Genomic DNA, 25,225 nt, shown 5'->3' on the forward strand with positions numbered 1-25,225 from the left:
ATCTATATCTATAACTACACACACACACACACACACACACACACACACACACACACACACAGATCTGTAATTATCTGCATCTCTCCCATTTTGTACCCAAAGTTTATCACCTTTCTTGGCAGGTTTATCAATAGCATTATTATCAATTATAATAGCATTATTATCTATCCTCTGAAATCGCTTGGCCTTTGTTCTGATCAGAGTTTTTAAATCTTTCCAAGTTGCATTGTATAAATTGTGCTCACTTCACTCTGCATCAGGCCATGTAAGTTTTCCCAGAAAACATACCCCTCATCATTCCTTACAGCACAAGGGTATTTCATTACTTTTTTATATCATTTATTGAATCCTTTCTCTATGGATGAGTGCTCCTTAGTTTTCAGGTTTTTGCTACCCTGAGAACTTATATGAAAGAGAACGAATAGAGCTTAAGCAGAAGCCAGGTGACCATTTTTCAAGGAGTCTATAAGAGGGATTCTGACACAAAATGTGAAGTGTTGTACTAAATGGCCTCTAGAGTTCCCTCCATCTCTAAAACCCTGGGATTCTAATCGAGAGGTACAAGACTGATGATGAGAAATCTATACAGACCCAAGTCTGGTCTTGTGCCTGGACCCAGAAATAGTGGACTGGGAAAATTCCTTGGAGAGAGAAGCTGAAGGATCCAGGATAGTTCAGATATGGCAATAAGGTCTTTAGGGACCACGTAGGCCAGCTTCATTTAAACAGGTTTTTTTTTGTTTTTTTTTTTAATAGAAAATTGAGTTGAGAAAGGAGAGTCTGTCCCAGCCTTGAGGAAGGAACAGCATGATCATTAACATACTTAGAGAAGCAGGGCTCCTCTACTTCCCTTTTTCTAATTCACTTTATGTGGGGAAGCAGGTACTCTTACTTGCTTTCTGTTTGCTGGTGTGGACAGCCCCTACCTTGAATTCTGTTCTCTTCTCTTATCCCCCATGGATCCACTCTTCTTGCTGGCCCTTGGTGAGTAGGGTGGCTTAACACAAGCCCTTGGGGATAAGGTGCAGATGAAATCCTGTGGGTTTCCCAGAAATGAGGTCCCTGGATGGACTGTTTGAAATTTTTTTGGCAGGGTGATCATCCTGGTAGATAAAGGGAGGGGCAGTGAAGATATTATTTACCTAGATTTTAGCAAAGGATTTAACAAAATCATAATATCAACTGACATTTATATAGCACTTGGAGGTTTACAAAACACTTTGGAAACATTATCTCCTTTTTTGGCATAGAAACCGTGGGAGGTAGGTGCTCTCTTTGCAGATGAGGAAACAGAGGTACACAGAAGTTAGGTGATTTGTCTAGGGCCACACAGCTAGTAAGGGCCTGATGCTAGATTTGAACTCAGGTCTTCCTGATTCCTGATCTAGCACTCTCTCCATTGCAACACTATGATATTCTTGAAGAAGAGTCTGGAGAACATGAGCTAGATGATAATACATTTAGGTGAACTGAGAGCTGGTTGAAAAGCAAGTTTCAAAGAATAATCATTAATAGTACAATATGACCTTGGATTAAGAGGTCTAGTGGAGTGCCTCAGAGATCATATCTGCCCTTGAGCTGTTAACATTTCTGTTAGTGAATTAGACAAAGACATATGTGGAAAACATTTTGAATTTGTAGATGTCTCCAAATCAGGGTGGAATCACTTAGTCCCTGGATGACTAAGCTGGGATTCAAAACTAGTTCAATAATTTATAATATTGGGTTAAATTAAATAAAATGAGGGGCAGGGAGAGGCAGGGAAGAAAAAGAATTGGATCTGTAAATGAACTGGCATGGGAATTATCACTTTGGAAATTGCTCTACATTGGCACGTTTTCTGCATTTTGTAGCTTTAGAGAGATGCCTGAGACACTGAAAGGTTTGGTAACTTGACAATATTTCAAAAAGCTAATATGTGTCAGGATATGAACCAGGAACATGAGAGTCTTACTGAACACAATGCCTCATCTCTATCCTGGCCTCTGTGTCATGAGTGGAAAACTCCAGCCCAAGGTCCAAATCCACACCTGTACTCCTCTTACTTAAGAATGGTTTTGACTTGGAGGGAGTTGTTTGACGTTTGCTGTTCTTTGTCTCCCTACCTGCGTCTCCAGGGATGTTAGAGATAGTCCTAATTAGAGATAATACAGTCTTAAATGGGCTCAAAAATCAGGCTGGATATGTAGTTTTGAAAGCCATCTTCATAGAAATGATAATGGAGTTCTTGGGGGAGATGATGAAATCACCAATAAGAGAGGATAGAGAAGAGAAGAGGGCCCTAGGACAGCACCACAGATGAAGGACAAATACAAGCATCAGAAATATACAATGACAGGTAATTAGAGGACCATTCAGTGATCACGGTTGGGTTGGATGACCTCTGGGATGGATTGTGGACTGGGATTTGTGGTTGAACAAAGGCTGTAGTTGGTGGATTCTGAGGTCCCTTCCAACTCTAATATTGTGTGAATCCAGGCAGGGACAATCAGAGCTCAAATATGAAGGAGATGGAGGTGTAGGCATTGCAGGCGAAGGTATGAGCTGGTGACCTGGGAGAGGGTAGAGGACAGACTGTGGTGGAGTTTGTTCCTTGACTAAGGACTCCTATGGTGGATAGAACCTTCTGGTCAGTGGGGAGGGGACTGCCCTGATTTAGGGGAAGACAAATGGATATCTGCTCTTGCTCCTCAGCCCTCACCTTTCGTAGCAAGGCAGCTTCAGTATATTTGTGGATGTGTGGACGGGGTGTATGTGTCCAGAGACATACCAGATGGTCATTGCCAAGAACAAACTCCTAACCCCTACTAATAGTAGGGTAAAATGGAAATAGCACTAGATTTGGAACCAGAGGACTTCTGTTTAAATTCCAGCTCTGCCACTTGATACCATTTAGCTTCTGCGAGACTAAATTTCCTAACCTGTAAAATGAGGTAGCTAGGGTACATGAATCAGAAGACCCCTTGCAGCCCTAAAACTATAATTGCATGATCCAACTCATAAAGAACTTGTGCTTACGTCTGCTGAGGGAGCTAGGTGGCACTGTGACAAAGTGCTGGCTGGGCCTGGAGTCAGGAAGACCAGAATTCATATCCAGCCTCAGACATTTAGTAGTGTGACCCTGGACAAGTCACTCAACTTCTGCATGACTCATTTTCCACAACTGTAAAATGGGGATAATAACAGTGTCTACTTCTCACGGTTGTGAGGATCAAATAAAATAACATTTATACAGTGTGTGGTATATAGTAGGTACTTAATAAATGCTTGCTTCTTTCCTTGTTTCCTAAGAGGTGGAGAGGTTGATAGCTACTATGAAAGAATACCTATGGATTCTTTAAAGTACTGAAATAAATCCTGCCCTAACTAACCCATGATTTTGACTCTCTTGCAGCTCTGGTCAGTGGACAATCTGGTAAGTTCCTTTTCGCTCTTTCTGGTGTCTGGGTAACTGGGTTATTTCTGCAACCACAGGAGAGCTGTTTTCTCTTGTGGGAAGAAACCTCATCTGCTTTAGTACCTTTTGGTCAAAGTCCAAGGGATGTGAAAATGGTATCTGCTCTTAATGATGTTAATGCCAAGAAGTCAGAACCACATTGTGATCATACCCTTTGTCTCAGGCCATCTGGTGTGCAAAAATCCTTCATGCTTCCCATGCGTTGCTCTTGGCACCCAGCAAAGAGCAGTCCCATATTGGAAGGAGAGAAACTTCTGAATGATATAAAAGATACTTAGGACTTGGGGGAAGGGCAGATTTTTCTCAAAGTAAGCCAAGGGATATATGCAATTTTCATGGTGCTGAAGGTGACAGCTCCACTCTTTCTTGTCATCTTGGGCCTCTTTAGGATTTCATAGCAAAGCCTGTGATGGAATAAGCAGGACCCTATGTAATATAGACAGTCCCATCTATTTTCATTGGATTGTTGAGATAACAACTAAACAACAAAGATTTATTAAGTACTTACCGTGTGCCAGGCACTGGGTATACAAAGACCAAAAAGAAATAGAAATAGTCCCTGTCTTCAAGTAGCTAACATTCATTCACACACACACAAACACACATGCATACACACAGAGTAGGCGAATGGAAAACATTATGGCATAGTGAAAGAATTTGGCATCAAGTCAAAGCTCTGTCTCTTATTACTTATGTGACCTTGGGAAAGTCACTTAAATTCTCTGGGACCCCATTATGTTTTTGTTTTTTGATTTGCAAAATGAAGGAATTGGACTAGATGATCTCCATGGTCCTCTGACTGCAAAAGCAACGGATGCTTCCCATTGCACCATTCTGAAGAGAAAATAATGCAAGCTGAACCAGGGGAAAAATAGACCTGAGGACCATAGTAACAGAAATGAAAAGAACACTGAAAGACTTGAACTCTGGGCACTTGGGACCTCTAGGCTCTTCTCAGAGAACAGAAGCTAAAATGCCCTTGATTCTTCTCAGTAGAGAGACCTTGGTCTACAGGTGCATTCGTTATTGGGGAACAACACTGGAATGGCTAGTTTTGCTTAATTTGTTTAGCAATTTCACAATTTTTATTTAATACAAATCATCAATAAAACTTATAGCAATAAAATAACACAAGGAAGACTATAAAACAAGGCTTTTGAACTTAATGACCATTGATCCCAAGGATATATCTCTATCTCTACCTCTATCTATCTATGTATCTATCTATTATCTATCATCTATCCATCTATCATTATCTATCTATCTATCTATCTATCTATCTATCTATCTATCTATCTATCTATCTATCTATCTATCTATCTATCTATCTATCCATGGATATATAGATCTTTAAAGTGACTTAGAGTTTCAAATATAAAGTTTCCTCGGTAAGAAACCCTTCCCAATCACCTCAATAAGTTTTGGTCCTACTACATTGGTTTCTCTCTGACTCTCTGTTCCCTCCTCTGTCTTTCTCTATCTCCCTGTTTCTGCATCTCCCTCTCTCTGTCTGTGTCTATCTCTGTCTGTCCATTTCTCTTCTTCTTACCATTTCTCATGAAGCTTTAACATGGCCACTATATCCAACAGTTTTATAGGTCAGGCAAAGAGGAGTCTTTAGTGTTGGAAGGTCCTTCAATTTTTTTCCTGTAAGATGGGGACAACATTTCCAGAATTCTCTTCTTCCCTAGTTACTATTGCTGCCACCAATTAACTCTTCCTTTCTTTATGTCTTTGAGATCCAGAAATTACAACCATTAGCCATCTCCTCTTGTACCTTTAGGGCAGAAAACCTTTGATTTGGGGTGGGAAAATGGGGTAAAAGTTCTAGCTGCTACCAATGAAGAAAGCAACATATTATACTGAATCAGCATTTTTTCTGGTTCTTGGAGGGCCAGTAGGATTTTGATAAGCAGTGATTGAGAATAGGAGCTGGCTTTAGAGACTACAAATAGAACATGTGCAAAGATAGAAAAGAGGAATGCCCACAGAAGGAAGCATTTACAGGAGAAAGGGAGGGTCGAGGGGATTAAAGATAACTTTGTCTTCCAGCAGTTTTAACCAGTTGTAGTTCTGGATTTAGCAGGAGCCCTATCCATACTTTCAAGTGAGGAAAGAGTTTATGGTGGGTTGAGAGCAGTCTGTGCTCCTTGGTCCCTTACTCTTTTGCTCTATCTGAGCTGTTTAGGTAAATTTAATTCAAATTAACAAAAGTTTTATAGGCAGGCAGCTAGGTGGTACAGTGGATAGAGCACCAAGCTTGGCATCAGGAAGTTTAAATCTGGCATCAGACACTTGCTAGCTGTGTGGTCCTGGGAAAGTCACTTAACCCCTATTTGCCTCAGTTCCCCATCTGTTAAATGGGGACACAGTGGAAAAGGAAATGGAAAACTACTACTTTGCCAAGAAAACCAAGACAATGTCCATGACTGGACAAAAACAGCAAGAGCGTATATATCAACCCCTGTATTAGGTACTGGAGGCACAAAGACAAAACTGAAAAAGCGCCCATGTTAAAGGTGCTTCTAAACAACATGCACATAGAAAATTAAACATAAAATACAGGCAAAGCAATTTTTATTTTTTGCAGAGGGAAGATGCTAAAAACTGTGTGTATGTGTGTGTGATAAACTTCCCATGGGAGGTGGTAACCAAGCTCTGTTGGAAGGAAGCCATTCCCAGGTCATGTGAAGCATTCATACATTAATTTTCAACGTTGGGACTAAATGTATCTTTCATTTTTTTCTTTTTCTATCTTCTATTCAGATTCTTCACCAAAACCAGTAATTTACATTAATCCTCCATGGACCACTTTCTTCAAAGGGGAAGAAGTGCGTCTGACATGCAATGGATTACAATTCTATGCACCAGGGAAAACAAAATGGTACCACAAGGGGAAACCGCTCCAAGAAACCCCTGGAAACAACATAATAGTTAATAATTCTGGGCTGTATAAATGCAAGACCACCAACTCACCCATTAGTGACCCTGTAGTCCTTATCTTTACTGAAGGTAAGAAAAGAGGTGAATTAATTAAGACATTAAAAATGATTCATCTTTCTCTCCCTGGGAATCCCAGGATTTAGATCCCATAACTCAACTGTCCTCCAGGTCTAGGAGCCAAGACTCTGTTTCTACCAGTTCCAGCTTTCTCACTCTACTGCTTCAGATTATCTCCCACTAGGGACTGGAAATGTTATAAATGGGTCAATAGCCTGAGTGACTGTGAAGATAGTGTCACCTTTTTCTAAAAAGAAAATAAAAAATTAATTAATTAATTATTTTCATTTGCAACATTCACTTTTATAAGATTTTGAGTTCTATTAAACTTATTTCCACATTAGTCATGTTGTGAAAGAAGAATCAGAACCAAAGGGGAAAAAAGCATAAGAAAGAAAAAAAAAAAAGAAAATAATATGCTTTAATCTTCATTCAGACTCCCTACTTCTTTCTCTGGCTGTGGATAGCATTTTCCATCTTTAGTCTTGGAATTGTCTTAGGTAGTGTCACCTTTGACAAGAAAAGGGAAGTTGAGAAGAGGGGAGTGTTTGGGGGGAAATATAACTAGTTCTATTCTGGACACGTTGAGCATGAGTTGAATTTTTTGACCTAGGGAAAAATCAGGGTACCGGGAGGGTAGCAGTGAGGACACAGGATAGCATAACCAAAGCTCCAGCCTTGGCCAAGAGAAGGGGCATCCTATTGTTAAGAGAATCTTGAGTGTGTCTCTCTGTGATTTGGGAGAGGGGAGAGGAACACTTAATAGATTACAGTTTGGTGTAAACCTAACTTTTATCTGCACAAAAAATTCGAGTGACTTGTTTTATTGCCATATTCACTTTATTGCAGTGGCCTGGAACCAATATCTTGGAAACCAATATCTTGGAGATATACTGATGGTTTGTATATTATTAAATATCAGATATCACCAGATCATTTTTATTTGAACTTAATTGAAAAAACTAAGATCATGAGATAACAGTGATATTAATGACACTGATGGTGATGTTCATGATGATGGTAGTTGCCATTTAATATAGTTTTCTAGAATTGGCCTCCAAGCCAGGAGGAGCTAAATTTAAGTTTCCCCTTGCATAAACACTGACTGTGTGACCATGGGCAAATCTCTTAACTTTCCTGTACTTAGGCAACTCTTTAAGATGGTAACTTTAGAGAAAGTGCTGACTCTTGGTAGAGGGAATTTCCTTACCAGGGAATTCTTATACTGATGAAAATCAGAAGTGTAATTCCTATCTCTAAACTTAAAAAATATTGTCTCATTTGATCCTCATGTAAACTCAGTGAAATGGGTGTTATTTTCACTTTATTTTACAGATAAGGAAACTGAGACTCAGATAAATTAAGTAAATTTCCCAGAGTCCCAGAGTCACATGGCTAGTTTCTGAAGCAGAATTTGAATCCAGTTCTTTCTAATTCCAAGTTCAGTGACACATTCACTATGCCACTCTGAATCCAAGTATTATGCTTTTTCTCCTTCCCCACAAATCCGAAATTTTGAGTCTGCTTTCCAAAGGCTCAACGTAGGTTGACAAGCAGTATTTGGGAGAAGTCATTTCGCTTTGAAGAGAGGGGAATTTGGATTAGGGGATTAAGTCTAATGTTAAGCAGAGGGCACAGCAAAGCCCTGAATATCCTGACGAAGCTTCAGGCTAAGGTCTCCCTAGTTCTCCTTCCTTCCCTTAGCATTTCACATAGTAGACACTTGATAATGATTTATTGAATACATAGAGAAGACCATCCTCACATAGGTTCTGCAGGATGGCCTTTGTTGCAGATGAATGAATGTATTAAACCTCAAAAGGTTTGGAGATTATATGGCTAAGTAACTAATGAATATGGGTGTGTCTTACAGCTTCTTTGATCCTGCGGATTCCATACCGTGTATTTGAAGGAGATAGTCTGATTCTTCAGTGCCAGGAAAGAAATAACAATACTTTGACCCAAGTGAAATACTACAAGAATCAAAAACTCATCTCTGCTTTTAATCAAAGTTCAGATGTCTTTATCCCACAAGCAAGTTTAAGTAATCGTGGTCGATATCACTGTACTGCATCAAAATATACAACACAGAAGATTATGTCAAGTGCAAGGCAACTCGACATCCATGGTATGACTGCCATTCCTATGGGGAAAAGGATAAGCACAGTCAGTGGCAGGGTCACTGATTGGATAGAGTGGGTGGACATGACAGAGGGACATCTTATGGATTGACCATTGATGGAAATTCAGACTGGGTCGGTAATGTTCCTTTTCTAGAGAGCTGGGAAAGCAGAAGTTAAAGCAACCAGGGGAAGAGAAATGGAATTGGGGAGAGCACTGTGCATGCATGTGTCTCTGTCTGGCTAAGCATCTGCAGGTGTGTTGAAAAACCAAGGCTCACTTCTTTGTTGGACTCTTCTCTCTAGAGCTATTTACCCGTCCAGTCCTGAAAACAACAGACTCTAAGCCCATAGAAGGGAGTCTGGTGACTCTGAGGTGTGAGATTCGGATCCCTCCAGAGAAGTCAAGCATCCAACTTCTCTTCTCCTTCTTCAGAGATCCTGGAGTCATCCTATTGGGCCAAGCCAGAGTCCAAGAGCTCCAGATCTCAAAATTCTGGAGGGAAGACTCAGGACCTTACTGGTGTGAGGTAGAAACTGTGTCTCCACGGGTCTGCAGACAGAGTCGTCCAGTAACAATGAGTGTGAGAAGTAAGTGTGAGGGAGAGAGGTCTAATAGGTGTGGAAGTAAGAAGAGAGAGGCTGGGTAAATGGTATCATCTTTGGCAGTAAGTTCTGTTCTGTGTGACTTTTACTGTCCCTATATAGGAATGGGGCCTTTACTAGAGACATGGGTTCCTCTGCTTTAGCGGAGCATCAGGAGTGGGTTGTGAAGAGCAAGAATCCAAAACAAGATATAGAGACAGCATTTTGCTTCCACCTCCAGGTCCCCATTGTTTAAAATGCGTCAGAAACAAACTCTTCCCCAGCATTCATTCTCTCTCTCTCTCTCTCTCTCTCTCTCTCTCTCTCTCTCTCTCTCTCTCTCTCTCTCTCTCTCTCTCCTTCCCTTCCCAGCCCCCCTCTCCCTCTTTCCTCTGTCTGTCTGTCTCTCTCTTCTTCCCCTCCCAGCCCCGCCTCCCTCTTTCCTCTGTCTCTCTCTCTCTCTATGTGTTGATATGGACAGAGATGTACTCTAAACTGAGATTACTCAGATGAGCAAAGTTCCAAGATGGTAGGACAATAAGTAGGTATCTTTAGGAAAGGGGAATCCATTATGAGAATAAACAATATGAGAATCTACCATATATAACACATCATGATAGACACTGGGGGTATAAAGAGGAATAAGGAATGTAAGTTCCTTTCCCTCAAGATATCTACAATCTAGTTGGGAAGTTATAAAAAGAGAAAAATGGGTGTGTATGCTAAGGGCCAAGACAGCATGGAAATAAGTGGGTTCCATATTCAACAAGCATTTATTAAACGTCTCTCCCTATCAAGATATCACCGAGAAATGGAGCTAAAAGTGGGCTGGAGGAGAAGCTTGACTCAATATATGGCCAATCCCTATCCTTCAAAAATAGCAGAGGCAAATCTGTTGGGGGAACGAGCCTCACATAGGGAGGTCCAACCTTATTTAATCTTGGATAATTGATGCCATTGGCATGGGGTTAGAAAGTTAGATAGGGTGAGATCGTTCATAAGATTCCAGTTAAGAAGAGTGAGGGTACTGTTTCCTCTATAAGAGTGGTTTTGAAATTATTCTCTCCTCTCATCCCTCAACATCCAACCCTGCAGCATTTTCTATTTCCTCCACCCTGACTATTTCATATCTCATATGTTTGCTTTAGCCTTTTCCCCACATGCCATCTCCCCCATAATGGAGGACCTCACAAGTTATTATGCATTCTTCTAGGAATCCCCATCTCTGGAGTTCACATGGAGGTGCAGCCTCCTGGAGGCCATGTGATGGAAGGGCAGAAGCTGCTTCTTCTTTGCTCAGTAGATGAAGGCTCAGGGACCATCACATTCTCCTGGCACAGAGAAGGCACAGAAGCCATTCTGGGGAAGAAGACCCTGCGTTCATTGGTAGCAGAGTTTGTATTTTCTGCTGTGAGGGAGAGTGATGCTGGGAAATACTACTGCACAGTTGACAACAACAGTAGCTTTATTTCCAGCCATTCTGCAAGCATCACTGTGAGAAGTGAGTTTACCTCCATTCCTTTCTTCTCTTTTCTTCCTCCCTCCTTCCCTTTTCCTTTACTTTCTCCATCTTTCCCTCCCTCCTTCCTTCTCTCTCTCTCCCTTCTTCCTCCTTCTTCCTTCCCTCCCTCTTTCCCTCTCTTCCTTCCCCCTTCCCTGTCTCCCTCCTCCTTTCTCCCTCTTTCTTTTCTTTCTGCTTCCCTTTCTTCCTTCATTCCTTCCTTTCTTCTGACCCCCTCATTCTGGGGGAATCATCATATTAGTGTGGATACCTGCTCAGTTTAACTCACTGGGCAGTTCAGAATCCTGAGCTCCAATGATTTACTGGCTTCCTCAGTAGCTGGAACTGTAGGTTTATGTCTCTCCACCTGGCCTTTGGTCATTGTTTCTTAAATGGAGATGAGAGAGTCCTAGAAGATGTATTGGTATTTAAACCATCTATTCCTTTCCTAGATCTATGAAGATTCTTAGGATATAAGCTATGCAGTTTGGTAATTACAGATGCAGAAAATAACCTCAAAAATACAACTTCTGGAAGAAAAAGCTTGCTTAACAGTCCCTCAGTCAAGTCCATTCTTGGTCCAGATCCTTTTTTTTTGGATCATCAAAAAGTTTCTATCTTATTCTAGTTCCTCCCTGCTTCTACTCCCAGCCCAAGCTGGGTTCCCATGGAGCTCACCTGACCATCTTTTCTTCCTAGTTCCCCCTTTCTTTCAGTCCAGATTGAATTGTTCCTCCAATTTTCTGAATTTGTTTGTTCTCAGAGATAAGCTGGGAGATTTCAAGAAAAGTGATACAGTTGGGACGCTATTTTTTCCAAGATTCACCATCTCTAGAGTCCACATAGAAACCCAGTACCTTAAGTACTAGGCAATGGGAGGACAGAAGCAGGAAGCATTGAGAGTGTCACATACACCAAACATAGAGACTAATGGGGGTAGCCTAGAACGGAAGACTTGGTGTTCCCTAAAAGCAGATTTTGTGCTGTGATGTGAAGGAGAGAGGTGGTAACAAAATGAATTGTTACTCTTCTTTTCTCCAGCAATCCTCAGCTGCCTGGGTTGCCCTTAGATTTTTGCTTTGATACAATCCCCAAGCTGACATTTTACCTTCTGTAGACTCACTGAAGGCATTTTTGGGACATTTTTAATGGCAATCAGGATAACAGAGATAACAAGGACCTCATTCCTTCCCCAATTTCTTCTGGTAGGTCTATTTGATACTTAAGAAATCCCAGAGGCCCTCAAATGCTCCGCCTCTTAGATTCACTGTTCTACTTTTTATGCCCCAGGGTCCCAGTTCAGATGAGGCAGTCGGTTTTTTGCCCCAGGAGATTCCAGGCCCTGGTTGCTCTTCCCTAGGACTCATGCTTTCCTCTGTGCTTGCAGGGAATGGAAGGGGCCCACTTGTTGCAGGAGTCACCATGGCCCTGGTCAGTGCTCTTGTTCTTACTGCTGTGGCTTTTCTGGTTTACTTCAAGCACCGAAGGAAGTCAGGTTTGTCACCTCTTATTTTCCCTTTGGCACAGCCAGAGACAGTGTGGTGTACTGGACTAGAAGTCAGTAGCCCTGGGTTTAAGGCCCAGCTCTGACACTTACAAGTTCCCTATACCAATGAAAGCATTGGATGAATATTTTGCCTAGAGATGAAGGAAGGGAGGCGCAGAGAGGTATCTGGACTCCAAATCCTTTGCTCTTTACACTATACCATGCTGATTCCCTGCTCCTAACACACTTGCCCTGTAACAAATTATCACCTCTGGAGGAAGTTGGTAGCACAATGGTTAGACTACTAGGCCTGGAGGCAGGAAGACCTGAGTTCAAAACCAACTTCAGACACTTCACTGTGACCCTGCGGTAACATTTGTGAAGTGCTTAGTATGGTACCTGGCCCATAGTAGATTCCACATAAATGGAATCCTTCTTCCCTTCCTTTAGAAGAGGGGAATAAAGTACAAAAAGTACAAAAATACATACAAAAGAGAACCTGCATAAGGCACTATGGGAAATGTTAGAAGGGAGGGATCTTTTTATCTTGAAGAGGGAAGGAAGCATCATGGGAAGACTTCATGAATGGGGCAGCAGAAGGGAGACCTTTCAATAGTCTGAGAGGAGGGAGGAGCTCATGGCATGTGGAACAACCTGGGCAAAGACCCAGAGGTGGGAGATGAATAATTATGTACTTGGGATAGGGAGTAGTTTGGTTTGAATGTAGGGTACACAAAGGGAACAATGTGATGGAAATCTAGAAAAACAGGCTGGAGCCCACTTGAGTAGATCCTTTCATGCTAGGATATGAAAATTATGTTTTATTGTGTGGGAAATGGGAAGCCACTGAAGACCAGAGAGGATAAGAATGATAAAAATCTCAAGGAGGGCAGCCTGAGTTTCAGTTTGGAGTTCTTCGTTCCCCCTCCACATGAGGTATTTCCCCAGAGGACAGGAAAGTTTAATTTGGGAGTATTTTTGCATTTGAGCATAGGGGACAGGAAGGAAAAGAAGTATTTATCTATCTAGTACCTACCAGGCATCAGGTACTGTGCTAAGTGCTTTATGAATATCATCTCATTTGATTCTTACAACAACCCTGAAAAGTAGGTGCTGTTATTGTCCCCATTTTCCAGTTGAGGAAACTAAGGCAAGCAGGGAAGTGACTTGCCTAGGGTCACATATTTAGTAAATGTTTGAGGTCTGATTTGAACTCAGGTCTTTTTGACTCTAGACCAGGCACTCGAACCACTGTGTACCTTGCAGCCTCTTAGTCCCTGGAGGTTTTTGTGGTCTTTACCACATGTTCCTTTTTGAAGGCTTCACTCTCATTTCCCTTAATTACTAACCAAATGGAGCTTCGACCTTCCCCTTCTCGTAATATGATCATTTAAAAGGATATTAGAATTGGAAGATACCCCTTCTTTATTTGACAGATGAGGAGACTGAAACCCAGAGAAGTTATCTGCCCAAGATCAGTCAGCACTGAAGCTGTATCTTCTGACTAAGCTCCATTTCTGTTACTCTGTGCTAGAAAAAATATCTCTAGATAGACTTCAAGATTACAAGCTGAATAATATATTTTTCTAGGGAGAAATTTTTGGTAAATTTTAAATACAATTTATGAAAAAATACTAATTGAACTAGGGCATTCATTGCTTGTTGTCTTTGAACACTGATAATAGAAGAAAGAATGAATCTCAGCAGACGGTGGTCAGTCCACCAGCAAGAGCTTTCTCAAAGGGAAGAGCGATAATGCTGGTTACTCTGAACCTCAGCCCAGGAGCCATTTTTAGAGATGCAGAAGATGCCTTGATAGCTGGGGAGTATGGTGACCTCTGCCTCAAGGTGTGATGAGAGATTTTTGCATCTTAAAAAAAGTGCTAAAATTACTAAGTCATTTCTGTGCCAACTTCTGTTCTCTTTGCTCTTCAGGGTTAATTTCACTTTCTCAATAAGAGTATATTTTTCCAAACATTTCTGAGAAAAGAGGGTCTACTTTGGGAACTAAAGTCAAATGAGAAACATAGACTAATTAGTGAACTTCTATGAGGAAGGAGGAAACTTCAAATTGTAGGACAAGTTATGATAATGTAATTGAGAAGACCTCTCCTTGGTCATCTGCTGTTGACATTCTATGCCCTCAATGAAGTCATGGACAGCAAGCTTGTCAAATTGTAGATGACAAGATGGGAGGTTGGGGTCCCTAACACGTTGGATGATAGGTTACGTGATGGACCAGGTCTAATTAGGGGGAATTTAATGGTGATAAATGTAAAACCCTTCATTTGTGATCAAGTAATCAACTTTACAATACAGGGTGGAACAGGCATAGCTAGAGCTGAAAGAGATCTGGGTTTTTAAGCAGACTACAATCTCAAAATGAGCCCAGAGATTTCTAGTCTAGACAGCCATTAGATTAGATGTTTCCTGATATCCCTTCTGACTCTGAGATTTTATGATGACCTCCAGTGATGGGGACCTCATTACTTTGCAAGGCAGCACATTTCCTCTTTTTATACCTCTCTAACTCACAGGTTTTTCCTTATGTTGAATAAAAATCATCTGCAGTATGATTTCTGTTCATTGTTTCTGGTCCTAAACTCTAAAACCAATGGAAAATTGGTCAGTAAAAACTACATGAAAATTTTTCAAAAGGTATTCAGTTCTCCCTTCCTGCCACTCCTCCACAAGGCTCCTCAGTTTCTCTTTCTTTGTCCCATCCTTTTACTCCTTGAGCCCCACCTGGGAAGACTTCGTTGATGGTGGTATGAACCTTACTATTGCCATATATTTTTTGCAATTCCAATTGAGTGGGAACATTTTATTCAATAGATTCTTGGGGCTTTGAATACTATGGAACATACAAAGACATGCTATTTTGGGGGCAATGACAGAACTGAATGGGAGTGATGTGGTCAGGAGAAAGAACCCTAGCAGAAAGGAAGATTGTAGTGACACGGGGCTTTAGGGAGCCAGTAGCCAAGAGGGCACAGAGAATTCTGAGTGATATATGGGGTAATAATACCAAGTGGAATTTTTTTCTTCAATCTCCCATCTACTGGTGGGATTAGCTCAAGAGGAAACGCTACTTGCTAGATTAAATCAGGAAGGCTAGGCCAGGGAAAGAGGATGAGTCCAAGCCAGGAAAATGGCTTTGGACACATATTGACTGGGTGACCTATGTTATCTCATTTCAGTGTTTTAGGGCCAGGGATGTCAAACTCTGGGAAACCTGCAAAATTCCCAAGAGCAGGCCCAATCAGATTAAAATGTAACTGGGAAATGTTTAATAAAATAAATAAAAATACAATACAACAGATAATGTTAATTTATGATTTGCTAAGTTAAAATATGATCAGCCAGGATCCATTTATGTTTGAGTTTGACTCTATTGAGTCTAGACAGTTCTGCAAGACTGTAAGTTAACTTTATACCAGTGAAATCACAGGGCCTGGTTCCTATGCCTAGAAATTCGCAAATAATGAAATTGAAATCTTCTCATTTTCAAGTCTATGCACATACCCTGAGTGCCTGCTTTGTGTCGATGGATAGTATGATGTGAATAACTATGGCATCTGAGTACAAGGATTTGGGTTTGAGTTCAGGTTCTACCATTTACTTTTCTCTGTTATTTACTAACCTTGCAATCTTGGGCAAATAATGTAACCTCATTAAAACCTCGCTTTTCTAAAAAATCAATAAAATAGGGATAATTACTTTTGCATTATCTAGCTCTCAGTATTGTAGTGAAGATCAGATGAGACAATATGTGAGAAATACTTTTAAAGTTAGGGTCACACCCTTACTTATAACTTACCTACCTTGACTGTGTCAATAGACTCTAAAGGATCTCCCCATCTACATTTTCTCCTCACTCTTCTATCCTTCGTATCACTGCCCCAATAATCTTGCATACACATAAATCTAGTTGGCAGCAGTGATGTGTATCCATGGTTCTTGCTGCTAGGGAAGGTAAGGGGGAGAGGTATATTATTTAAGTTCAGGAATTCTGAGCTACAGAAGGACTAACACCCAATTGGGTGCCACACTAAGTCTGGCACCAAGATGGTGAGCCTCCAGAAACAGAGGTCCTTGAGGCTGCCTAAGGAGAAGCAGACCAGACCAAGTCAGAAAAAAATAAATACATGGGAAGTTAAAGCTTCATGTCTGTCAGTAATGGGATCAGCCTGTGAGGGGCTGTTGTGTTTCTTGCCTGAGTAAGATAGGAAGACTCAGTCTCAAAAAATAAAGTAAAATAAAACATATATGTATATATAGAGATGTATATATGTGTATACACACACACACACACACACACACATATATATGTATATATAAACTCAAAGCTTTCAGCTTGAAATCTTTCAATGGCTCCTTATTAGATAAAATTTAAACGCTTATTGACTGACATTCAGGATCATCCTCAATCTGGTCCCATTCTAACTTTCTGTCCGTCATCACAATTAAGAAATGGAAATCTCTTCTGGGATAAAGAGGGGCAGCATCTAAATCAGGATACAGGCAAATGAAAACTAAAAGATTATGAAATGTTGGTGGTAGGGTTTTTTGAGGGCACCAAAATCCAAGGGACTGAGATAAGAGCTAGAAACCAGTAGAAGTAGAGATTCAGGAGGAGATTAGTTAATGTTATCTCTGGAGGCTAGAATCTGGGAAGCTGATGGTGATACAGGTATCGCTGTCTCCTCAAAACTTTGGCTCTTTCCTGGCATCTGTGTGGTTTCTTTGCCTGCAGTAAAAGTTCTGATAGGATGACATTATTAAAGGCATGGTCTTCAATGCTACCTTCTGACTCAGCTGGACCAAGAAAGCCACAAGCTTGGACAACATTCCCTCCTATCCCTTGGTTGCTAATTCCCTTCATGAATTCTACACTCAATCAAACTGGATTGCTTACCATTTCAAACCACTCCTTATGCTTTCTTGTTGCTTTACTTCATGCTTCTATTTATTCTGGGGATACCCTCTTCCCCAGGTGCTGAATTCTTTCTCATCCTTCAAAACCTATCTCAAATGGTACCTCCTCCACAAGGGTTTCTGTATTTCCCAACTCAGTAATGACTTTTCAGTCTTTGGGTCTCACATAGTACTATGTATAACTTTCTCATGTAACCAATATAGATTGTTTCGTAGTATAGGTCTGTCCCATATCCACCTAACAGACTCCAAACTCCATGAGGTCAGGGACAGTGATTTATCTAAACTTGGCATCTCCTTTAGGGCAGAGCCCTGCACATAGTAGGTCTTTCATAAATGTCTAGATTGTTAGCACATAGAGCAAAAAGCCTATGGCCTTTGGGAGCTTAAAGTCTTGTTGAGGGGATAAGATTCAGGTTTATGAAACAACGAGAGGACAATATGGTAATTTGTAGTGTAAGAATTTCATTTAGCTTGTAATCTGCTCAGGACCCGATGAAGTGACAAAGAGGCACATGTCCAGCTGATTGCCTCCCAGTCATATCTTATACACACACACATATATGTATACACATATACATACACACACACACACACACACACACACATATATAGACATTTTAGCACAGCCTTGACAAAATATATCTTGAGGAACCAAACTAAAACTCACCCCTTAAATCAACTTTTTACAAATTCAGTTGGTTTGGCTCAGGTAAACAGAATGAGGTAGTATGTATGTGTGTATGTGTGTGTATATATGTATACAAATATGCGTGCGTATCTATATACTTTACATATCTGTATTTATCTATATATCTTCTCAGCTTTAAAGTGCTATGTAAAAGTTGGCTATTATTATGACTAGAAGCTAATTGTAGAAGCTGGATTGAGTGGGCTTGGGGTCAGGAAGACCTGAATTCAAATCCAGCCTCAGACACTAAGCTGTGTAATCCTAGGCAAGTCACTTAACCCTTGTCTGCCTCAGTTTCTTCATTGGTAAGTTGGAGATAATAATAGCACCTACCTCCCAGGGTGGTTGTGCAGATCAAATGAAATAGCATTTGTAAAGTACTTTGCAAACCTCTAAGTCTTATATGAATGCAAGCTATTATTAAATTTCAAGATACAGGGTTCAGTGTTATGAAGGGAGTGTACCATCTGGTAGTTTACTATTTTAATAAATGAAATTATGTATGTACCTATAAGTACATATGTGTAAATATCATACCATACCATACCATGTCATCATAATATATAATATAATTAATATAATATCACATAACATAATATGTTGTATTATATATGTAATATAATATAATACATATAATATAATATAAAATATAATCACTACAAAGCAAAATTATTTATAAAGAACCTGAAATGTCATAGATATTTAATAAATGTTTGTCTCTCCCCCAACCCCAACTAATTTTTCTTGCTAACTAGGTACTAAACTCAGTTGTTTCTAAAGGAATTTCATTTTTTTCAGTGTCTCCTAAATTTTGGTGCCTTGGGGAAAAGCCCCAGGTGTCCTGAAGTAGTTGTAGATCTGCCAGAGAGACACATCTATTGACACATTCTTCTACTTTGCATTTCAGGGGAAAATTCTTCTATAACCCTGTGCAGGTGAGGCCTCTACTTTTTTCTGCTACTGTTTTTTTTTTAAAGGTATCGACAGTGCAGAAATATGGAATTTAATCCAGTAAGTGCTGTTTATCTCAGCAATTGGACATGTCTTGTTCCTGTCTTTCTGTATGTGTAAAACCCATTTCCTGGATATCACCTTCCTCCCATCCCCGCTCAGTCCTAGGGTCATATATTTTCTGTGCTGTGCTTGCACCTGGTTTTAATGTAGCATTTATTTCTTTGACTCATTGGCCTATGCGATGCTATCCATTTATCTACCTATCTTTTGTCCATGTCAGTGACTTAGGCTATAGGTTATAATCCCACTGTACTTCTCACCACTCATACCATGATCTGTATTTGTCAAACTCACTCTAAGCACGGCACAGTCCAGGATCAAAGCCAGGCTTATGCTGATTTAATGTCTTTTGAGAATAATGTCATCTAATTTAGCTCCCCTCTCAGGGGAATTAGAACTGCAGTGTGACCTCACTGTCTGGCCCATGGCCTCAAGCTGCCTGCCCTACTCCAATCAGTTAAGTGGGAACCTGAAGGAGAACAATATCTGATTGGTGTTATCACCACACAAATCATCCACAATTCTCTGTGCCCTCTTGGCTACTGGTTTCCCTGTGTCACTGCAATTCTCTTTTCTTTCAGGGGTTTTTGCCCCTGACAACATCATTCACATTTAGTTTTGTCATTACCTCACAAAATACCATGTCTTTCCTCACAGGTGCCCTCTCATCCAAATTTCCCAAGGAACTACGGAATCAAATTCACCCAGTAAGCTGGAGCTGCAAGAAATATACAGCGATGGTAAGGCTCATGCAATCAACAAGCTCTTACAAAGGTAGGCTCAGAGAGTAGGAGGGGAGAAGGAAAGGAAAACTGAAGAGCCTTGGTGAGGAGTGTGTGTGTGTGTGTGTGTGTGTGTGTGTGTGTGTGTGTGTCGGGGGGGAGAATAAATTAATATTATCCTTTAAAAAGACTTTCATATAGTATTGACCAATTATACACTGATATCAGAGTATAGAACCAGGAACGATGGACAGAAATCATATGTCGACGGTTTTTATTCAACATAAAGGAAAACTTTCTGTTAGAAAGGTATAAAGAAAATAAAATGCATTGCCTTGAAAGGTATTGAGATCCCCATCATTGGGGGTCATCACAAAATCTCAGAATTGGAAGGGATATAAGAAAGCATCTAATCTAATACACATCTGAGACAGAAATCGCTTTATAACATATTCAATAAATGTTCATGAGATTTATTTGCAGAACTCCAATGAGCTGGAACCCACTACCCTACTACTTCCTGAGGCAGGCCATCATATGTATGAACAGTAAAGAAAAGTCTAAGACTTCCTTCCCCATTCAATTTCCTCTTATTAGATTTGGTCCAATGTTCTAGCATTGTTTGGTATATTTCATTCAGGTAAAGGGTTGGACAAGATGACATCTCTTATGTCTTATGTCTTAAACCCTAAGAGTTTATGAATGTGAGGTAAGTCCTGTAAGGACTTTCTAACCGCCTCAAGTTTGAATCATCAGAAAACTGGCTGGAAAAAGTCAGTAGCCTCCTGAACAACCTCATCTTCTATTTCAGAGACCCCTGTTGTTGGAAATGTGATCTATTCGGAAGTACAGAGTATACAGCAGGGAAAAGAAGGTGCAGGTGAGAAACTGGGAGTAACTATGACTGAAAAGTAATTTTGTTGGAGCTTAGAGTACAGGCTTGCATCAGTAGATGTTGACATCCTTCAGCTGATTCTCAGGGTGATAGATGTGACAGATGTTCCCGTGTGAGAACTGTCTTCTGGTCTGCTGGGAGAGGGGTTACTTCCCTCCCTCTCTGTACAACCTCCTCATGTCTCAGTTTCTTTGCTGCCTCACCTCTGCCCCTGCTTCCTCAGCCACCTCTCCATCCCTAGTTATGTGGTAGCACAGCCTGGGAATCTGTCACTGGTTCATGTAACATTTCCCCTGTCTGTCTTACATGAACTTAGCTTACAGCAGAGTAGCCACAGAGCTGTTTTCCTAGACTATCAAAGCCCATTATTTCCTCATGGCCTGATCAACAGAACTACTATACTATAACATTCATTTTTTAAAATATTGAGTTCCAAATTGTCTCCCTCCTTCCAGCCCTTACCCCACCCATTGAGAAGGGAAGCATTATGATATTAATTGTACATGTGAAGTCTTGCAAAACATATTTCCATATTAGCCAGACTGACCACATTTTAGTCACTCTTTGCTTTTGACCTTTTGTGAAGACCTAAGTGAGGGGCTTGTTTCAGGTCCTTTTGGGAGAAAGTTAGGGAGACACAGATTTCTCTATCTTTGTTACTATCTTCCTGGAAAACAGTTCTATTTGATCCCGTTTGGCCTCCAGTTTCTAGAGTATTGAAGAAAATCAAACTTGCTGCCTTCTCATTGCAGTCCCTTTTCACAGAATAGCGCTAATGGTCAAACTAAGAGCTACAAAATATTTTGGATTTGCATCAGAGAAAGTTTCTGATCATGAGAGAGGTTTTTCTTTTTTACTGACAAGCGGCAATCAAAGGTGGCACTGGGTAGGGAATTCTCATAGTTACATAAACAAGACGCTAAAATGTAAAGGTAAGAATCAGGGATTAGAAGAAAAAAACTTTGTTAGTGGAGTATCAGGAGATTGTTTTCTGCATCTATGGAGTCTTGGCAAGGACTGAGCCAAAGGGTGCATGAAACAGAAAGCTGAAGCTGTTGGAACAGGAACAGAAGTGGAAGAAAGGAATAGCCTTTTAAAGAGAGATGATGATGACCAATGGAAAGAGTCCAGTGTATCCTGGGCTCTTGGAGGATGGAATGTAAGCTCTAAGATTATTACCCTTCCCTTAACTCCCATCTTCTCTCTTCCCTCTCCCCACAGAAGATACCTCAGGGAAGCCTCTGGATGACAAGGTGAGTCATGTTCTCTGGTTTCCCAACCCTATTCCCTTTCTCTCCCTTCTCTAGGGTTTTACATTTGTATTTTGTTTCCCAGGACAATTCAGTCATCTACTCTGCAGTAAAGAAGGAAGAAGCTCAAGGAGACTCAACTGAGAATTCCCAGACAATAAATAGGAGCAAAGACAATACTACAGAGAGCTTTAAAAATGTCCTGCTCTTGTGATCCATCCATGAGCTGTGGGTTCACACCTGGCACATTTTTTAAAGATGTCGGAGGTCTTTTACTTAACCTGTCCTTTCAGGATTAGGGGTTTAATTTTTGGAAGAAGGTTTGAGTGCCAGATGAGAGACTCTGGGAAGCCACTAAACAGTCCCTGGCTTTTTGAAAACCCAGATGTTGGTGCTTCCCTCTCTGGTAAAGATGTATGTATGTTAGTGGTCAGGCAGTTTGGAAACATTGTCTGTTGATTTTTGATTCTCTGAAATTTTGATTTTGATTTTTTCTGATACCTGTGATAGCAGACCCTCCCTGCCCCTCCATGTATATGTGGGTGCTCACTGTTACAGCAGGTCATTTAACTTTTGTCTAAATCAGTTTCCTTATCTGTAAAATGGAGATAATAACATCTAACCATGGTTATTGTGAGGATAAACTGAAATAATATTGTAAAGTTCTTAAAGTAACATATAAATGCTAGCTATTATTAAGTAATGATGGACTTGGAGTTATAGGATTTGACTTTGAAATCATGTTCTAGGAGGCTGAGGAGAATGAAGAGGAGGAAGGGAGAAGAAGGGAAGGGTAATTATTCTGCCTCTGACATTGTGAAGCCAGGAAAAGACTGTCTTGGTCGTAGAATTAGTCACACTATATCAAGTCTGCCCCAAAGCTACCTTTTCTCCTCTGGGTTTACTGGCTACATTTCTTGTTCAAAGATCAAGCCTTAAACCCAATTCATTCTGGAGTTCATAGCAGAGAGAGTGTAATAACTAAATAGTAATTGTTTCTCTTTTATCCAGGAACCCCTCCCAGTTTGATTTTTTTTTTCTTTTTTGATTAAAGGGGCCATCCCTAGAGTAACTATTTAAAGAAGCCCATTCACTGAATGGGTGAATCTCACTCAAAGTGAGAATGTGATAAGCCCTTTGCCTGAAAGGACCAGGGTCTCACATTGCATCCTGAGCCATCTCCAGCCATCCTGACGAATATCAGGCCACTGGATCCAGATGACTCAGGAGAAGAGTTTGCCATTTCCTTCTCCAGCTCATTTTACATATGAGGAAACTGAGGCAAACAGGGTTAAGTGACTTGCCCAGGATCATACAGCTAGTAAGTATCTGAGGCCAGATTTGAACTCAGGTCTTACTGACTCCAGAACCAACATTCTATCCACTGTACCACCTAGCTGTCTGAGATCAAGTCAGCCATAACTTATTTCCTGCTGTATTTCCTATCATCCAATCAACTCCATTGGAATATGTGTGAGTTATATGCTGTGTTTTGCTTTCACCTTTTTGTGCTGTGGAAGTAAAGGTTATCAGATGATTATCTACTTAAGAGAGCATTTGCTACTAATCGTTGGGTGATAGGAGGGAGAGAGTGATGCCACTGGTGAAATTAGCCTTCTAAATTTAGGACAGGTGCTTTGAAAGAAACATAGGGCTGGTAATGAAGACCAGGTTAGTCCTCTAATCAGAGGTATCATGATTCAGTGGAAATATCACTGCTTGGGTTCTAACTGTATCCCAGCTCTGTTATTATGTGATCTTGGGATAGTTACTTCTCTTTGGGCTTTAATTCCTCATTTATGAAATGAGAGGACTGGGCAAGATGGCCTGGAAGTTCCTTCCATCTCTAAATATCCTATGATCCTATGACCACCAAGACACTCCAGTGTCCAGAACAATAAATCATGTTTCCATAGTCCTTAAAGTTTACAAAATTCTTTTCTTGAAATATGCTTTTGAGGTAAAAGTATGAATATTTTACACCCAATTTACAGAGGAGGAAAGTGAAGTTCTGTGTGTGTGTGTGTGTGTGTGTGTGTGTGAAACGATTTGTTGAAGAAGCATTCCAGAAACAAAAAAGGAAGTTCACTGTTACCATCCCCCCTTCCCCGTCCCCCAACCACTACTTCCTACTACTACAATATCCTCTTGTGGTGAGAAGTAATGCCTCAGAAATAATAGTAATGGCCATGCTTCATAGAAGCACCTTAGACCAACGTGTTGTGACTTGTTGTCTACTATTCAGGAAAATATTTGGGGGAGTGAGCAGTTATCCCATTTGGGGGCAAGAATGGCCATGAGCATCCTTTGTTCTGGCATTTTAAAAAATCTAGTTAAATTTTTTTAATCAACAAAAATCTACCTTCTTTCCCTTCCACCTTCCCACCCCTCCCCCTTGAAAAAGAAAGAAAAACAAAACTCCTGTCACAAATACAAATAGCAAAGGAAAACAAATTCCCTCATTAGCACTGACCTTCCCAAAAATCTCTGCTGCTTCTGTCAGGAGTGGATGGCAAGTTTCATCCCAACTCCTCTGGAATGATGATCAGTCATTGCACTGATCAGTGTTCCCAAGGCAGCCTCTGAAGGATAATAATATCATGCTTGAAGAAATTATTTTTGTCTTTTATTTCACCCCAAAATCCTTTCCCCTTAAACTTTTGAATCCTTCCTTAGTCAAAGAAAGCTATTTGTGCCAACCCAGCCAAATATGGGCTGTGACTGATAGTGGGTGACACTGCACATCCCTCATCTCTCTACTGAAGACGTAGGTCATTTCATGATTGGTTCTCAAGACCTGAAATCTTTCATTCTCCTTTTAGAGATATTATTACTTACATGATTTGGCCATTTTGAATATCTTGGTTTTGTTTTCTTTATTCTGTATTAGTTCACACAGATCTTTCCATATTTTTCTGGATTCTTTACACAGAATATTTATTATGCTACAGTAATATTCCATTACAATCATATTCCAAAATTTGTATGGCAGTGCCACACTGAAGGGATACAATTGACAATCACTGTCCATACTAAACCAGCACCAAATCTAGTGGGTCCTATCTTTTATCAATTAAAAAATTGTGCATATGTTAACATTTTTAATCCTAAACTTCCTAGGTTCACATACGCAAAATGTGATAAGATAGAATGCAGCTAAATTCTGTTAGATATGTAAAAGAAAGGTTATTTTATAGATATTTTAAGATACCTCAATACTGTAGCTTAGAGAACATTTGACTTTAGAATTAAAATTCTCCTAGGATGCTACTAAGAAAGAAACTAACCTAAACTACAAAGCTGGAGGATGAGGTATTTGAATATATCAAAGATCCAGAATAGTTTCATAATATGTTTGTCCATTCATCAGCTGCCCATAGCCAGTGTTAGGTTTAGTTTCATAAACCAGTAGAGAGAAATGAAAACCCAGGCCTTCTGACTCTGAATCTACTATACCACAGGTAACCACAGCTAGAAGCTGAATCAGATTTTCTGATCCCCAGAATTCATGTTTTATATGTAAGGAATGGAGAAAGAGGTATTATTTTTATAAGAGATTGGAAATA

At 40.3% G+C, this 25,225-nt stretch overlaps 1 protein-coding gene across 4 annotated transcripts in view; it reads left to right on the forward strand.

Moving 5' to 3' along the window:
• Positions 1 to 410: 410 nt before the first annotated feature.
• Positions 411 to 25,225, forward strand: part of FCRL4 (Fc receptor like 4) — a 52,712-nt gene continuing 27,897 nt past the window's right edge. For 2 of the 4 annotated variants that reach the window (XR_011975374.1, XR_011975375.1), the window contains exons 1-11: positions 411 to 984; positions 3,395 to 3,415; positions 6,224 to 6,469; positions 8,331 to 8,585; positions 8,884 to 9,168; positions 10,376 to 10,663; positions 12,051 to 12,158; positions 18,686 to 18,713; positions 19,450 to 19,532; positions 20,326 to 20,394; positions 21,631 to 21,662. Coding sequence is in view for 1 of the 4 variants with exons in the window: in XM_072647332.1 (XP_072503433.1) it covers positions 957 to 984; positions 3,395 to 3,415; positions 6,224 to 6,469; positions 8,331 to 8,585; positions 8,884 to 9,168; positions 10,376 to 10,663; positions 12,051 to 12,158; positions 18,686 to 18,713; positions 19,450 to 19,532; positions 20,326 to 20,394; positions 21,631 to 21,662; positions 21,745 to 21,873 (1,572 nt within the window). In the remaining 3 variants the exon portion in view is untranslated. Of the gene's footprint in view, positions 985 to 3,394; positions 3,416 to 6,223; positions 6,470 to 8,330; positions 8,586 to 8,883; positions 9,169 to 10,375; positions 10,664 to 12,050; positions 12,159 to 18,685; positions 18,714 to 19,449; positions 19,533 to 20,325; positions 20,395 to 21,630; positions 21,663 to 21,744; positions 23,578 to 25,225 lie in introns of those variants that run through there. The other 2 variants (XM_072647332.1, XR_011975376.1) reach the window with 2 other exon arrangements.

Source organism: Notamacropus eugenii, chromosome 2 (assembly GCF_028372415.1).
Source record: "Notamacropus eugenii isolate mMacEug1 chromosome 2, mMacEug1.pri_v2, whole genome shotgun sequence".
Taxonomy (NCBI): Eukaryota; Metazoa; Chordata; class Mammalia; order Diprotodontia; family Macropodidae; genus Notamacropus; species Notamacropus eugenii.